Source organism: Fusarium odoratissimum (genome assembly GCF_000260195.1).
Source record: "Fusarium odoratissimum NRRL 54006 unplaced genomic scaffold supercont1.33, whole genome shotgun sequence".
Classification (NCBI taxonomy): Eukaryota; Fungi; Ascomycota; class Sordariomycetes; order Hypocreales; family Nectriaceae; genus Fusarium; species Fusarium odoratissimum.
The window spans coordinates 145,528-161,568 of NW_022158779.1; the positions used below are offsets into that span (position 1 = coordinate 145,528).

Consider the following 16,041-nt stretch of genomic DNA (forward strand, 5'->3'; position numbering starts at 1 on the left):
GCGTCAATGACCACAGACGATGGAAGCACGACGTCTCACATGGCGATAAACGCGTTATCTTCAGGCTTTCGTGATACCGTCGTACGCCGGCATTACTCTGAACTTGCTGCACAGAGTATTTCTCACCGCATGTCTCGGACCGACTTCCATCGGTATGCTGTCATGTCCGGTGCCGCGGGAAGAGCCTCGTATCTGGAGGTACGCTCATCCTTGTATCTTCTCTTGAAATGAAAGATCTCATCGGCTATAAAGGCAAGAGCCATCTCTTCTTCTCCAGCCCTTCCAAACCAAATCGCATCGAACAAAGTCGAATAACCAATACATCTTACCTACGGCTCTTATTCCATCATGAAATACTCAGCCGTCGCTATTCTTTCCCTTGCCCAAGGCATCGTCGCTGCGCCGTCCTTCTTGGAGAAGATCAAGGGCAGTAAGCCAAAGGCTCTGTCAACTGATCAGGATATATCGTAAGCGGCCTCTCTGCAAGGTATCCCATGGGCTCCACTACTACAACCCACAGTTCACTGCGGCCTGCATAGGAAATGTTCCTTTGCTGACACCGATTCATAGCCTTTCTATCAAGTTCTCGCAGGTACCGATGCAGAGGGAGGAACATCAGGCAGTGAAGTCTGAGATCTGCTGGCTGCTATGTGCTGACAAGGACATTAACTGCCCAGAAGGATTGGTAAGCTATATCTACTCCATATTTCATGTATCTATTTGCCCTAACCAAGAGACAGTACCGCTCTAAGAAGGTTAGATCACCTCCTTGGCCCAAATTTGACAATAACTGACCTTGAATCCCAGAGTGATGATTGTTGGACTTGTTGCTACGAGTATTAGTGACATGCTTCAAAAGTTCCAATAGACGGTCTCAAAGTGAGGCCTTGCGGTTCTCCTGCCGTCCAATAGTATAGGCTGAATTGTTGGTTTCGAAGAACTCCCCACACGGCACTCGCTTGTTGGTCTTTAGCTTTGGCACTCTTGAAACAATCATTCGCTTAGTAAAACACAATATGAGTTCAGAGAGACATAGCACTCTACTTAGACATGCTGAGTCGTCTTACACGATTAATAGGTTAAATCTAGGTCAGGCTATATCGATACTACACTCTGAGGCTACTCGTAAAGATTTGCCAGTGACACCTATATTTAAATGTTTAATTACTGAAATCTGTAGTGCGTTCCATCTTTAAGTATCAGCCTAGATGTTATGTGGTCCTTCAACACTATGAGGTGATTTCATAAGCGGATGTCTCAATACTCTTGCCTGTGAACGAACTTAACACTGAGCAATAAGGAAAAGGTTGATAACAACATACGTGTCACTCGGGGCTCTTGCACTTTGAAGCTTTGGAAACAAAGGAGGCTGGCCAATGCGGTTTGGAAGACATAACCAGTGTATAGTGTATTCTCTTGGCCAGTAGAAGGCCGAAGGTTTAATATGACTTTGATGGAAGATGAAAGATTACTGCAGCTGCAGCTCCCTACATTGAAGTCAGTGCAAGTGTTACACCATTGGGGCTGAAGCCTCTTTCAACCTCTCAACCTTATCACAGATCATAATGATGTCTCTGTTAGAGTTAGAAGAAAACCAACATGATAGGTTGTGTGATATTAGACTCAGATTTAAAAACCTTGCACCATATAAACTTTGAACCCTAGGGTTCAGCGGAAGAGATACCCATCATAGTTTGATATGAAAGGAGAACACTTTTCGCCTTCGATGCGTTATGGAGACATTCGCCAACATTGCTCACTATTTTCGCTACTACAAAAAGGGCTGTCCAGGATCCGGGAATCGTGCTGTTATCAGTTCATCTTCGAATGCGGCACTAGAAAGCGAGGGCACACCGCGAGAGATGGTTATTCCACCAACAAAAGTCAATACGGTCAAAATACCCAATGAAATACTCGAAATTATCCTCAGATTTCTTCCTCACAGCTCACTGTATATACTCCGCCAAACGTCACGAGGTTTCCGCCAATATATAGACAACGATCCCGTCTTTCTCAAATTTCAACATACCAGCCGCTGGCATAGAACAGCGCCAGTGGCTGTTCGGGATAGTCGCGAGATATATGCTTCGTTTCGCCGCCAAACTCTATGCAATGAGTGCCGGGCCATAAGCACAGAGGAACTATGAGAAAGGCTGATATTTTTATGTGAACCGAGGAGGTGCAGCGGCTGCAAGAAGGACCATCCCGGGATCTTCTTTCCTGTAAACGGCGGAAAGAGAAACAAGTGTGTTGGATTGCTCGGCCATTTCGATGTATGCTCTCACCGGAGACCCGGGTTTCAATGGAGGCTCCCCAAACCCTGGGCCCGATACCCCATCCACGACCGCTGCATGGACAAATCACATGCTTCTTTCGAAAGGAGCGATGCGAATCCTGACCTCATTTCACAGCAATGCATCCATACTATCAAAGTTGATGCCCAAAAGTATCCGGGCATGATCGTCGCCACGGCTTCCTTAAGATTTGAAATCAGCGGACCAGGTGGAAGGAAATCAACGATCCGAGATATCATGAGAGGTGTACTCCGAGATTGTAGTCACCTCTGTCCACATTCCTCAGCCGCTATGGAAAGCTTGCTGAACAGTTTGGAGTACACTCTTTGCTGCGCCTATGTTCCAAAGCCAATTTCAGGGAGAGACGATGGCTGTGTCAGTCCTTGCTACATATGCCCAGAGTGCAACATAACCTACGTCTGGGAACGCCCACGTAGCACGTCCAAGAGGTGTTGGAAGAAGATAGTTTTCTTAAATGGGAACTACTTTCGATTACACATAAGTCGCCGATGGAGATACTGGAGCCCATTGAGTTTCGAATGGCTTCGGAGTATACAATATGGTGATGCCGAGAATCCTGTTTTCACGGACGGGACGAAACACGTGTTGTAGTGCAATCAGCCTGACTGTGGTACTGGGTCTGGCCAAAGATGGCTGAAGCTGGTAAAGCTCTCTTCGAACGCCTTTGGGTATCATAAGTGCAACGATCTGAAGACAAGACGATTTGGATATCGCTGCGGAACTCATGAAAACAGCTTTCGTAAAGCTTGTAGTTGGACCTTGGAATACGATGTCTTTGCGGAAGCAAGAAGAAGATTTCCGGAAGAGAAGAGAGGCTTATTAGATTCGTGGTGTAGATTCCTCACTGTTGGGATAAACTAAGGAAGTAGCTTAAGCAAGAATAGATGTAAATGCTTAGTTAGACCGTTCTTTGAAGATCACGTTTAGCGTCAGGAATCGTATGTAACAATTCAACGCCTCATCAGAGACGTTTTGGGTATGGTTGTCATGGGTCTTGGCATACAACGAAGCTCATTCTCAAAATTTGGATGCCCATATCCACATTCTGGAATCCCTCCATCTCGAGATACTTCTTAGCCTTATTTTGTGACCTAGAACCATCGCTAGCCATGAATCGTACGAAGACCACCGTGCATACAAAATCTCAGATTGCAGAATTGTCTGCAACTCCTGCTGGTCGTTTTTGGACCCCGCCTCTATCCGTTCGATCTTCTTGCGGTGCAACTTGGATTTGACCACATAAGCGACGGCTCCCATGCAGTCGTTAAATTTTTGCTTGTCTGTCACATAGCGTAGTTCTTCCAGGAGTGCTTGAGCAGAAGTGTGGCATTTTCTTGCAGTTTTCTGAACCCGTCTTTCGGCATCAGACAGCCTTTCGGATGAGCTCATTGTCTCGTAGCGAGCCCAAGTCAAGTCACAGGCTTGCGCCAGGTTTTCGGCGTGCTCTTTCATGTCGTGATGAGTGGTGGGTTCCCCATCGTATACTGTCTTACACTCAGATATGAACCCAGTTGAGGCATGGATGAGCTAGTACGGCGCGCAAACTGTGCCGACAATCTCGAATCCTGTAGTCATAGTGGCGAACGTTGGTGACAGATGTTGGCGGCAGATATTGGCGTGAACACAAAACAAGAGGCTACAGGCCTGGCTGGAATAAAGCGGTGGTAGGTAGAGTGCATAAACGGGGAAGCAACATAGGTAAACTGAGACTGGCGACAAAGATGAGCCATCGATTGAGTTATGCTCGACCTTTTAAGATCGACAGATCACTGATCTCACATCAAGGACGCCGGAACACCCATTTTTGGTAATCATTGCGGCATTAGAATCGTACAACCGAGGTCTTGATGATAATAGCTCCGAACAATGGTTCCTTGCATACGTAGTGGCACAGTAATGACCAACGACAGGTGGTATTGGTGACTGAGGTAAAGGTCGAGGTGAATGACGAGCTCATTGCGACTAAATGGCTAGTCATTCAACTCCCGACGACAGAAACGACATGACGACCGCCTGTTGGTAATTATGCAAGGAAAGAGTGATTAAAGTATGTAAACTAAGAAAATTCATGAATCGAATCGCACTAAGCTAACTTTGACCCAACCAACATTAAAACGACCTTCCTAAAGAATAACAAAACCGAATAGCATTCAGATGCATCGTTATCTACTAATTCCTCAAATACCACATGAAGCAATCAGTGATATGTCAGTGCCCAGCCGTTCTCATGTTCATCTTGCTCAAGGTAGACCTGTGAATCGCCCTTGGGATTTCGGAGTCCAACGATGAGAGAAATAGTCTCAGCGCAGTCGACACCCCCGACAACATGGGTGTCTTCCTCACGATCATCCCAGAAAGAAAAGTTGGGGCCGCCAATCGATTTCTGATCGTCGAAGGGCTTGATGGAGTTGTATGTTACAACGTTCTCGGGAAGACCAGATAGAGGTCGTGCATCAGCTTGTGCATCGCTGTTCTTGACGAGGAATCTTCGAGAGTAGCGAGGGCCCTGACGCCAAGACAGATCGCAGTCCTTTGCGTCTGCGGGGATGTCCTTGAAAATGATCACTTGCTCAACCTGAGACTTGTCCTTCCAAGTCTCGAGATGAACGCCGTTGACCGGACCACTAGATTCATCGGGATGCTCAGGGTAGATGTCGTACAACGTAGCAGGGACGATGGTCTTGATCGAAGATGATGATGTTGTGGAAGTGGGTTTGTCCTTCGCCTTGTCGGGTGTTTTGCCAGAAACGGGAGTAGGGTTGGCACAAGGATCGTGGTCGAAACAGCCGACGTTGGTGTCACAAGAGTAGTACCACGTACCAGTCGCGCATTCACTGGTCTGTTGGCGAGCGACATTAGCGGGAAGGGCACTCGCAGCAGAAGCGAGATACACCAGCGCTGTGACCATGTTGGTAATGGAAGGCATTGTTGCGGTTTGAGTTTGGAGTGCAAATATTATGAAGTGGAGGTCGGTGGGGGAAGAGTTGTGAGCGCCCGGTAGAGCTTGCAGGTGTTGGTTATGAGTGTCTTGGTGTGAAGATGCTTCGGAACTGTTGCTTTGAGGGTGCATAACCATTGTCTTATAGAAAGTCTTCCCCTCACCTAAAGAATATTTTGAGATGAATCACGAGGCGCAATATTTGATGCAATGATGAAGTGTCGGCGAACCAGGTTGTTAGCGGCGCGTCACTATCATAGCGACGTCTCTGAAGCTATTTCGAATGAGATTATTTCCATATTCAGAGCAAAGAAGGCTTGGAGCTGTCGTGACGTGGGCTTAGTATCGATCCTGTTGTCTTGGCAGCTTACCATCCTTGCCTCTGTTAGTAGCTGGACGAATAGCAGCGCTAGCTGACCACTCAGCCTCATTACTTATGTAGAAATGATGCGCTATTCTCCAAAATTAATTAATTTTAGAATGGGAAATACCTAGGATGTCAGTATTGTTATCTTATCTCAGCACCCAACCTTAAGACTCTAATGTCACGGTGTCCAGCCCAGCTTGGCACCTTAGCAACGACATAGCCTTAACCAGACAGTTACGCGGCGTGGTGCATATGCTGGGGCAGCTCTAGATCATTGACAAATTCCACTATACTTGGCAAAGAATTCATATACGCTCTAGCGGTAATTGTATGCAACAAGTAGTTTTGACACTCGGTTTGGAGTTTACAATATGGCGCTCGCTCTAGCCAACCCATTATTCGTGCTGAGATCCACCTTCTACATCACTAAACGTAAATGCGGACATAAATACTCCAATAGAAACTATTTATACGATTTATCATGGTCCTCTGAGTGACACAGGAAGCTTTACAGGAATTAGCAATCTCACTCTCAACCAAGGCTAGTAAAACTAAGCTATAAACCCCCGACTTCTATACGAAGCATGCTTTCAGCCTTAATCTTCCAAAATTGGACAAGATCAAAATCATTCGTCACCTTCTCAGCCTGGCGCTCTGGCTTTTACGATAAAGCAGTGCTGTCGCATCCTACAGAGACGATGTTTCAAGTCTTACTCTACATAAAAGACGTCCTTCCCTCACAACAATATCACGAGATGCCTTTTTTGACATACCCTTTAGACGGGTAGATCTTATAAGACTCAATTCATGTGATCCATAGTTTCGACCTTTTGTGCAAAGCACTTCCATCCGAGCCATTCTTCACTGAAGCCCCGAAGCTCGCGTAAGCCGGCCATTAGTCACCGCCCCGACACACCCCAATCCAGCAAGAGTTTGGCGATCATGTCAATCGAATACTGACTGCACCAGGATAATGAGTCCCGCAAAAGCCCCTCCGAGCACTTTTGTCTTAGGATGAAAGAAATACGCTATATCATGGGCGCTTTACCGTGTCTGATCGTGGCGCTGAGTAAGATTCGTTCATGCTGTCACGTCTGGTTTATCATCAGAATCCTTAGTAGATGGGATGAACCAATCATATCGATGGCCCAACATCATCAATCGGCTAACGGCACCACTTCACGGGTATAGCCAGATATTTTGAGTGCTGAAATGCCAGTCTTGTTATGTTTCTCACTATAAGTTGGAACGGGTATCCCCGTTCACCTTCAAGTGCTACATCCTACCCTCAAATTAATCGCAGTGATTCAAGCATATATATCAACATGACTGGACCCCAGATTTATACTCTTAACAGCGGCAAGAAGGGCGTTGAGGAACATCGCCTCGACTACCAGCACATCACTTGGTTACATCTTACGAAGACCTTGATCCCCGATAACATCAAGTCATATCTCAACTCTCTTGGCCGTCCACCTGCAGTAGCCGATGTTGGAACTGGCACTGGGGTCTGGCTACGAGATTTCGCACCGGAAGTCCACCAAGACGCTCGTCTTGATGGGTTTGACATAGATGATTCAAAGTTCTTCCCCCCTGGCGAGCTTCCATCAAATGTCAAGTTGTCACTCGGGGATGTCTTCGAGCCAATCCCCGAGAATCTTGTGGGAAAATATGACTTGGTGCACGTTCGACTTTTGATGGTCGCTCTCAAAGCCGGGGATTGGGTGCCAGTAGCAAAGAACCTTCAATCACTTCTACGACCAGGAGGTTACATCTTGTGGGACGAAACAGGATTCACCAAGTTCAATGCTACTCCAATAACTGAAGCATACCAGAAATGGATCAGTACGGATGTCCGGTACGGACTATCAGTCGGACGCGATGTCACGTAAGCATTCCCTCCAGTCGTCATCAAGGATCCGCTGACCTCTAACAGAAGCCCAATGCCACTCGAGGGGCACTTCAGAAAGGCTGGTTACGTCGATTGCTCACACATCGACTTTAGCAGCTTCAGTGAGGGACCCGAAGTCCGAAAGAGAGCTGGGGATACACTTGTCAACTACGCACGACAGGCCTTGAATGGTATTGCTTCCCGGGGAGAGTTTGAGTGGATTCACTCTCATGAAGATGTGGAGAAACATTGCGACAAGCTACAACAAGAGGTAGACGACGGCGTTTCGGTGATGGGATTTGAGGTTCGGTGGACTATTGGACGGAAGCCGGAATAATCTGATTTTGTCCTGCATCTTCTCGTCGCTTTGCTTGCAGCACTAATAAGATATCACTGATCGTCTCAATATTTGCATCCGGTCCCGAGATATATTGACGCTATTCTCAGTGATTCACCAGATCAATAGGCTTTGAACTGTGGGTGATGTGTAATGTTTGCTTTTCTAGAGCTGGTAACCCAAGAAAATGAACCTGGTGATGCTCCAAGTTCACAGCTAGAGCTTAGATTGCGGCATATATCGGAATTCGCGGACGGCTTGATGTGACCTATAGAAGCTTCACTCAAGGAGGGGCCCAGCATGTGCAATGTTGTACACTCATTTGTTAAGTGTAAGATTTCAATATAAATTCTCATTGTAGCCCACCTTGGACATCTGCTACCCAAATTTAAGTCTCAACACATCTCGACCTTCTGCTAATTCAACCTATCCATCCATTTACAGATACGATCCACCACTTAAGTTCTACGCAATGACATCGTCCAGCAAAATCAACAAAACGAACCACGTACACCGGTTTTCCAAGACCGAAATTCCGAATATTTTAAAGCTCTCGGAAGCCCTCGACAAGATTTATGGAAAAGGTAACTATGAGCTAAAGACCACAGGAAATCATGTCAATCTTATAACCTCGGCTGTCAAGAGGCCTGTCGAAGAGCTGAGGAAGGTGGGCGCCTTGTCCCAAGACTTGAAGGTCTATGGGGGGCATACACAAAAGTAGAGAAAATGGGGTTCTGTGATAGATAGTTGAATAGTGCAATTTTGACAGAGAAATAAGTAAGAAAGAAATATTCCAAGATCATAAAATGAAAAGAAAGAAAAGCATAGATTCAAGGTAGGGTAAATGCTAGGAAGGTGGCTTCCAAAGTCCGAGGACAATCTCTCCTTTCTGTTGAGAGGATGAAGTAGTTGGCCTGGTCTGTTCCCCCTCAATTTGATCATCCATCATTGTCGCAGTAGTATTCGTACTTCCAGTGTCAGTCCTCACAGGCATCTGAGCCTTGTTGGATGGAAACTCTCCAGGAGTTGGTTTAAGCCTCTTGGTCTGCCGACCACCATCATCTTCATGAACCCCCCTTCGCTGATTCTGCCATCCCTCAAACATAGTACTTAGAGCGTTCTGTAGACTGTTCTGTAACTCTATATCAATTCTCCGGCTATTGTTCTCTCCATTCAAAATGAGGCCTGACTGTTTTAGTTGTTCCATCATCACATTCGTACCGCGACCCTCAATAAACTCGCGTAGACTTTCCGCATCCTCGGACAATTCACCGTTCAGATATGCAGACTTCGGTTTCTGAGCATATGGGAAAAGGATGCTATAGAGCTCAAACCACTGATCACTCTCCGACTTGTTCTGACTTCCAAGCCGCGACCGTAGTTTGCGCTCTTGTTCGGGGGTAATGCCATCAGGGGCAATATACTCTCTCTTCTCGCATATTTGAGCGCGGCGATGCTCTCGAAGCTCTTCGACATTCGACCATATGCTGAGGCATATATCGCAGTGGATGGGCTGCATATGGCAGCGGAAGAGATGTTGTTTCACGTAGCTATTGCGCTTGAGAACGTGGGCGTGGCAGCGGCGATATCGAATCGGGTCGTGCTTGTAGAAAGGGCAAGCCAGCCTGAGGTGGGAGTCCTCTTGCTTTTTAGACTTCTTCGCCCGTGAGACTTGTTGGTGTTCGTTCTCGTCGTCTTGAGCCGCACGCTTAGGTGGCTGATCCTTGTGCTGCACTAGACCGTTGGCTTCTGTCGACCCTGTACAAGACCCAACTTCAGCGGCTGTAGGCTCCTCCCTGCGCGTGGATTCGTTCGCTTCACTGTTGTCGTCGTCGTCAGCATCACAGGCTTGATGGTGCTGATCCGAATACGATGTCTCCAGATCACTCCCGTAGGCCCAGTAAGACCCTTGTAAGCCCATTCGAGCTGTTTCGGCTGAATAGGACTCGTAGGTACTCTCAGGTATGTCATCTATCGATTCTATGGAGTCCTGGTCAGACCCATCAGAGCCAGGTGATGTGATATTTGTGTTACTTGGTGACAGGCAGGAGACCGGAGACAAACTCCCAGAGCTGTCTGACGAAGAGTCTGAAGCAACATCTTGGGCATTTTCGTCGTAACCATACTCTATGGTCGCGAGACCGAGTTGGCTCATAGTTGTTGTCTCGTCATCAGTAGATAAGCCAGCAGCATTGTGAACAGAGCGCGTGCTGCAGCTCATCGTCTCGTCTGATAGGTTAAGTGAAGGCACGGACGATACTGATGGCACATCTGTGACAGGGTGTAACAGTCGAACCTCTTCAGTTTTTTGTCGGAGGTCGGTCAGCCAGGCTATCGTCTCCTTCGGTGAGCCAACCACGTCGATGGGGATTTCCTTTAGTTCTTGGTCTTCTTCCATGGAAATTGGCTGCGGCGATTGAACCGTTTCGTCGTCATTGTCAAACCATCTTCCAATACCGTCGTGTTCACTCTCATCACTTAGACTTCTGACCATGATGATGCGCTTGGACTTATGCCGGTGAATAACGCCGTACTTGGAGGCTCTTTTAAGTGAGGTTGAAGAGTCACACAGCCTTGTTTGCGAATTTAGCAAAGTCACAACGGACGAAAATAGAAGATGCTTGATAAGGCAGCTAATTGCCTGATACTGTCGCGAGTTTGACAGTTGCCTCTCCAATCGTTCACGGCGCTATGACGTCGGAGGAAAGAAGGGAACAGAAAACGGGCGTTACCGTATGATCACTGAAAGCCAGATGATGGGCGAAATTGTTTCTGATTGATGAGCCGCAAAACGTATGATGTTGGGTTGAAATGCAGGCGGTGGGAGCCTGGGAGACAATGGTTGAAAATGAATGTGCGATGATGACACTGCCAGCGAATCCAACCCTCTATCACAAAGCCACCAGTCGCGTGATAACACCAAGACTTATCACTGGACAGAAAATATCACGTTTGTGATTTCAAGTGAGACTGATCCCTGTAAGATGGCCTCAAAATGGTGACGTGGCGACCAATCTCACGCCTGCAACCTGACATTTCAGAGCGGGGTTTTTACACTTGGACACAAGACCTGCAGACCCCATGCAATGCACAGTCTTCTGCTATCTTTGAGCTTGTCACAGATGTGATTTTGTGTCTACTGCCACGCGGCTCTGCTGCCCCCTCATCACAATTGTGACAAAGTCCTGGAAATCCAGACCTCCTTTATGTCTGTTGAGGCACCACTCGACGCACACTACGAAGAAAACAATGCATTGTTGACCTATAGTAATATGAGGCATCAATCTCCCCACCACATTTTCGCGAGCTTTGGTACGGTTGTGCGGCTATGTATGTGCGTCCGATTGAAAGAAGTCCTGCTTCGGGACTCCTGAATCATGTCGCTCTCGCTGATCCCCCTTGGTTCTGCGTGTATTTAATCCCATGCGGCACCAATATGCAACAAACTTTTCAATTCATCCGACTTTGGAATCTGACGCGAAAGCTCAAAAAACATCAATCACATCTCCAAAAATGTCCGCCGCTTCTGGAGCTACTCCACCTGGAGCTTCCGCCTCCAACGTCTCTACCGTCGCAGTGGCTGGTAGCTTTCTGAGCTCGTAGGTTATCATCCATGACCTTCTCAATCCCTATAATCCTGACAACGGATCAAGAACACAGATACGAGACGGCGCGAATCAACCAAGCTCCTACAGCATCAACCGATATGTCTACGATACGCAAGCACGTCCTGTCACCGATCGGTTGGCCCAATACATGGCAGTTTATTCACAGAATAATCCGCCTCAAGGCAGATAGATGATGGGAAGAAAGCTCATGATGAAGCACTGATAGCTGGATAAAAAAAGGTTGGCATTTCTTCGTTTATCCTGTTGAATGTGGCTAAGTTTTCATTCCCAGCTTCAATGATTCCTATTTGTTTATATACCCCATTGTCATTCGAAATTCCTTTCAATCGCCTCATCTCAGCGGAGTTGGAGTTCTCAAAGTTCATTTAGTCATCTTTCATGTTGCGGCCGGGCCATCTTGAGTCTTGTCTTCTTTGGCTGTCTAAGGGTCGTTGATGAAAACTGTCTTGTCATTGGTACAATGTCATTGTTTGGAGTTAATGAGTCTAAAACCCTGTTTGTACTATCTTAGTTATACCCCAAGACTACATCCTCACTCAACATCATCCCAATTTTCCTATGCAGCTGTGAAGGACTCAACTTTAATCGAACCTCCCAAAGCTGTCTCAGCATAGTTAAAGATACCGAATCGGTAGGCAATAAAGAATGCCCAGCCATTGTAGAGCTTGAAGTTGGGACCAAGTGTTTCATACTTGACACCATCCCAGCTGTAAGAAAAGACCGTGCTGCCAGTTCCGGCAGGGTTGGTATCAAGCTGAAGCCTAAGCCAGATCTTGGTCTTTCCAGAAGGCACATCAGCAGTGGCCTTTATTTGCCCCAAGTCTTTCGTCTCTCCGTTCCATTCATCCATATTCATCCCATGCTTTGTAGCGATTGTGAACTTTCCGTTATCTCGATGAACACCAATGTATGCACTTTGGTCGCGGAACGCTGAAAGTCCGGCCCGGTCACCGTCTTTCATCTGGGAGAAATCAATCTTCACTATGCCGGTTGGATGATCGCCATGAGTTCGGTGAGAGAGCGTGTTCCTCGCCTGGTAGATGTCCTTCGTGACGCTGGCAGTGCGAAGAGTCAGGCCGTTGTTGACAGTGAAGGAGTTGACGTCCGGGTTATGATTCCACTCCCAGGACTGAGCAAGTGAGTTTCCGGGGAATGTATCAGTCCTTGTCCAGTTCTTTGTCACACCGTTCGTGCCAGGAAGCGTTGGGTAAGATGATCCCCATCCGCCATTGGCACCCTTGACAAGAATTGGGAAACCATCGCTACCCCACTTAATCGGTGCAAGAACCGGGAGACGGCCGGCAGGGTAAGCCCAAGTAAAGGACATAAAGTACCAGTCGCCACTGGGAGTCTTGATGAGACTACCCTGATGAGGCGAATTACCACCTGATATAGGTGGAGTGACCTTGTCGGCAAGGATCTTTGACTCGTAAGGGCCCCAAGGTGATTTTGACTTCCAAATCCAGGTCTGACTACCACTTGGGCTATCGTTAAGGATGTAGTAGAGTCCATTGATCTTGTACATACGGTTGCCCTCCAAATCTTGCACACCGATATCAGTGTTCTTGAGAACTACCTGGGATTTGACCTGGCTGAATCCATCCTGGGACAGTTGAGATACTCTAACCTCACCAGAACCGTATACGACATACATGGTGTCGTCATCGTCAATCAGTATACCGTTGTCGTAGTAGCAATTGTTGTCGCCAAAGTTTCCCTTGTTGTACCAAGGACCTTCGGGCGAAGAGGCAGTATATACCCAGGTTTGCCAGAAGTTGATACATCCGATCCAGTACCACTGTCCGTTGCTCTTCCTGTATCGGAGTGATGACGCCCAAGTACCACCGCGGTAGGATCGAGAGGTGGGAGGAAGATCATAGCCGTCGCCAAAGTTCAGGCGGGGAATTGAATGGCCGATGAGATCCCAGTTGAGCAGATCTTTGGACTTTAAAACAGGGGCTCCAGGGCTGAAATGAAAGTTGGAAGCCGAGAAGTAGTAGTAGTTATCCGGGCCAAGAAAGACATCGTTATCTGGAAAATCAGAGTAGATGATAGGATTGTTGAAGGTGGTGGCGCGGGGGTGTCCGACCAAGCCAGCAAGTGCTGGTGTGAAAGAGGTCGCCCAAGCAGAGAGCGAAGAAAATTTCATATTTGGAAAATGGCAAAACCTACATCACAGCTACTTGGTATAGCGTGCAAGTCAGGGAACTTATAACAAAGGCGAATCGGAAACACAGAGTCCCTATTGTATCGGGCAATGCCAAGCTCGGACCCTTGGCCTGAAGTAGCAACTTCGGCAAATCGCTCCGAATATGCCAAACTCGGGACATGGAACGAGATTTACCTTTGCCAATATAAGTATCTAGTATGTTACATCGACAGGGATGGATAATTTGGGATCTGTTGGGTAGTATTCTCTGCATTGCATGGGTGGCGTCATTCAGGAAACGAATGGTAGAAGCCGTGATCAGAGCAATGGACTTAGCTAGATCAGTAAATATGTGCATCTAGTATGCTTCTCACTCTGAAGGATCTGCAAAGGTTCATTCAAAGGGCGGGAAAGCGGGATGATATTCCGAAAATGTGCCGTTTCCATTCAGATAAACATGCAACCAGCAAATGAACAGAGGTATTTTTGGCACAAGTGATGAAACAAACTTCTCTCCATTAGATCAATCGCTGTCTAGACTATTATTATATGTAACTTCTGCGGCTAAATGAGGCATAAAATCAGACTGAAAATTAACCCCGAAGGTCAACAACAACCTTCTCACTGCTGACACCCTTGGGGAACAAAAGATCCAAAGCATCATTGATTCCACCGAGCCCACCAGGAACCTTTCTAGCAGGCACAGAAATAAGACTCTTGGTAGCAAGAGCCTTGGGGAAATATGTGCCAAAGATCCACTTCAGCAGCTCTGCATTCTCCTCCTTACCAAGTAGTAGAGACCATCCCTCGAACTTGCGCGTGACACCAGTGGGGAGAGTCTCGGGACCAAAGGGTGGCTGGAGAGCATAGACTGAGTCGCCGCCCTGAGCTGCGACGACATCTGCGAGAAGCTTGACTGTAGCTCCAGTTGAGATTGTGTCAAGAACGATATCGTAGGGGCCAGCGGCGATGAGGTCCTTGGTGAGAGCCTCAGATTCTTGAGAGTGGTCAATAATCTTGGAGGCACCAAGCTTGTTTCCAAGCTTGGAAACAAAGTCCTTGTGCTTGGGAGAAGTAGTAGTGATGACTTCGTATCCAGCTTGAGTGAGATATTGCACAGCCATGCTTCCGATACTGGAGGTTCCACCGTAGATCAAGATGCGCTTTCCCTGGGATTTGGGCTCCTGACCAGGGACCGGTCGCTGCAGCTTGAGGGTATAGTTGAAGATGGCAGGGATGGTAGGAAGGTTACCAACAAGGCGGACAGCAAGATCCATCGTCTCATCATCATCAACCTTTGTAGTAGTGACTTCCGATGAGATAGAGTATTCTTGGAAAGCGCTGTACTTGCTATCACTAGCTCCAGCAGTCTTCATGCCAACGACCTTGTCACCGACTTTGAAGTCTTTAACATCGGAGCCAACCTTCTCGACAGTGCCGGCGAAAGAACTGCCGAGGACAGCCGGATAGGGAAGTGGAAGCATAGCGACCTTGGCGATCTTAGCGTCGATTGGCTGGATGGCGATGATCTGGTTCTTGACGAGGATTTCATTGGGTCCAGGCTGGGGAGTTTCGATTTCTCGGACCTCGAGAGGGGCCTTGGCGGCGGGGACTTGAGCGGCGAGATGAGGCATGATGTAAATAATATTATTGATTGGGAAGTTCCTCAGTACTGGTATGGCCAGTTATGTGTTGGGCGATTGATGGATAAGTAGTTGTGATGGTTTTTGAGTTGTTTTATATCAAAGTGTGAATAGACTGTGAGATGCTGGAATGATAGGTCCAAGATAGTTGGGACATTGGTTTATTAAATAGCTCATTTTTCTCAACGGCGATTCTGAATCCGATCAACATGACTCTGTTTATGGTGCAATTACTTTACAATCTGAAGGATTCACGACAAGCTGTCCAGTTGCTGACATACAACATCACCAGCCTCAACAACGAAAGCGTGCGGAATTCCATTCTGTCCTTCATTGGCTCCTCGGTGTCTTGGCATTGACCGGGACTGTTTGATTGGCCTTGCGAAAGGGCACTGAGAATCCTGACAAAGCGGGGTAGCCAGTGCCACTAACTGACGATACTTCTGATTCCGCGAGAGATTGTAGAAAGCACGTGTATCTTGCAATAAAGGCTCTTGGTGCTCACGATCACCCGCAGATTACGCGAAGTCCAGTGATTGCTCAGTGAGTGATGCGAAGCTACTAACTCCAAGGCAGTTTAGCCTAGTCTGCATCGGCATCTGTCGCATCTCCGAGATGTCCACTGCCTTTTCCATCCACTTCGCTCGTCAAGACATGGAAATCCGACATAGTCCATTCTTAGCAAGCATGTTAGAAATCGTCGATGGAGTTGGTTGAATATTTGTTTCTTGTTTCGCGATTGGATTTGGCTAGTGAAGAGAATTGAATACAT

The 16,041-nt window shown here is 47.3% G+C and overlaps 8 protein-coding genes across 9 annotated transcripts; 3 read left to right on the forward strand and 5 right to left on the reverse strand.

Moving 5' to 3' along the window:
• Window positions 1–348: 348 nt before the first annotated feature.
• FOIG_13426 (uncharacterized protein) lies at window positions 349–794 on the forward strand (the record flags this gene model as incomplete). The annotated part of the gene is made up of 3 exons (XM_031214578.1): window positions 349–467; window positions 571–685; window positions 741–794. The coding sequence occupies 3 exons, from the start codon at window positions 349–351 to the stop codon at window positions 792–794; spliced, it is 288 nt and encodes a 95-aa protein (XP_031055669.1).
• A 977-nt stretch (window positions 795–1,771) lies between these two features.
• On the reverse strand, window positions 1,772–3,767 carry FOIG_13427 (uncharacterized protein; the record flags this gene model as incomplete). The annotated part of the gene is made up of 3 exons (XM_031214579.1): window positions 1,772–1,806; window positions 2,030–2,058; window positions 3,454–3,767. The coding sequence occupies 3 exons, from the start codon at window positions 3,765–3,767 to the stop codon at window positions 1,772–1,774; spliced, it is 378 nt and encodes a 125-aa protein (XP_031055670.1).
• Window positions 3,768–4,346: 579 nt separating this feature from the next.
• FOIG_13428 (uncharacterized protein) lies at window positions 4,347–5,464 on the reverse strand. The gene has a single exon (XM_031214580.1). It carries the CDS (start codon window positions 5,389–5,391, stop codon window positions 4,513–4,515), a length of 879 nt encoding a protein of 292 aa, XP_031055671.1. The 5' UTR covers window positions 5,392–5,464; the 3' UTR covers window positions 4,347–4,512.
• Window positions 5,465–6,945: 1,481 nt separating this feature from the next.
• Window positions 6,946–7,848, forward strand: FOIG_13429 (uncharacterized protein; the record flags this gene model as incomplete). The annotated part of the gene is made up of 2 exons (XM_031214581.1): window positions 6,946–7,508; window positions 7,557–7,848. The coding sequence occupies 2 exons, from the start codon at window positions 6,946–6,948 to the stop codon at window positions 7,846–7,848; spliced, it is 855 nt and encodes a 284-aa protein (XP_031055672.1).
• A 303-nt stretch (window positions 7,849–8,151) lies between these two features.
• On the reverse strand, window positions 8,152–10,702 carry FOIG_13430 (uncharacterized protein). The gene has a single exon (XM_031214582.1). The coding sequence runs from the start codon at window positions 10,340–10,342 to the stop codon at window positions 8,696–8,698; it is 1,647 nt and encodes a 548-aa protein (XP_031055673.1). The 5' UTR covers window positions 10,343–10,702; the 3' UTR covers window positions 8,152–8,695.
• Window positions 10,703–11,009: 307 nt separating this feature from the next.
• On the forward strand, window positions 11,010–12,039 carry FOIG_13431 (uncharacterized protein). Of its 2 annotated transcripts, XM_031214584.1 has the most exons (3): window positions 11,010–11,447; window positions 11,502–11,696; window positions 11,749–12,013. In XM_031214584.1, the coding sequence occupies exons 1-2, from the start codon at window positions 11,272–11,274 to the stop codon at window positions 11,644–11,646; spliced, it is 321 nt and encodes a 106-aa protein (XP_031055675.1). In that variant the 5' UTR covers window positions 11,010–11,271; the 3' UTR covers window positions 11,647–11,696; window positions 11,749–12,013. The 2 variants fall into 2 exon arrangements, with proteins under 2 accessions (XP_031055675.1, XP_031055674.1); XM_031214583.1 differs by having other exon boundaries at window positions 11,502–12,039.
• Window positions 11,903–13,638, reverse strand: FOIG_13432 (uncharacterized protein). The gene has a single exon (XM_031214585.1). It carries the CDS (start codon window positions 13,624–13,626, stop codon window positions 12,034–12,036), a length of 1,593 nt encoding a protein of 530 aa, XP_031055676.1. The 5' UTR covers window positions 13,627–13,638; the 3' UTR covers window positions 11,903–12,033.
• Window positions 13,639–14,219: 581 nt separating this feature from the next.
• On the reverse strand, window positions 14,220–15,260 carry FOIG_13433 (uncharacterized protein; the record flags this gene model as incomplete). The annotated part of the gene is made up of 1 exon (XM_031214586.1): window positions 14,220–15,260. One exon carries the CDS (start codon window positions 15,258–15,260, stop codon window positions 14,220–14,222), a length of 1,041 nt encoding a protein of 346 aa, XP_031055677.1.
• Between the last annotated feature and the right edge of the window lie 781 nt (window positions 15,261–16,041).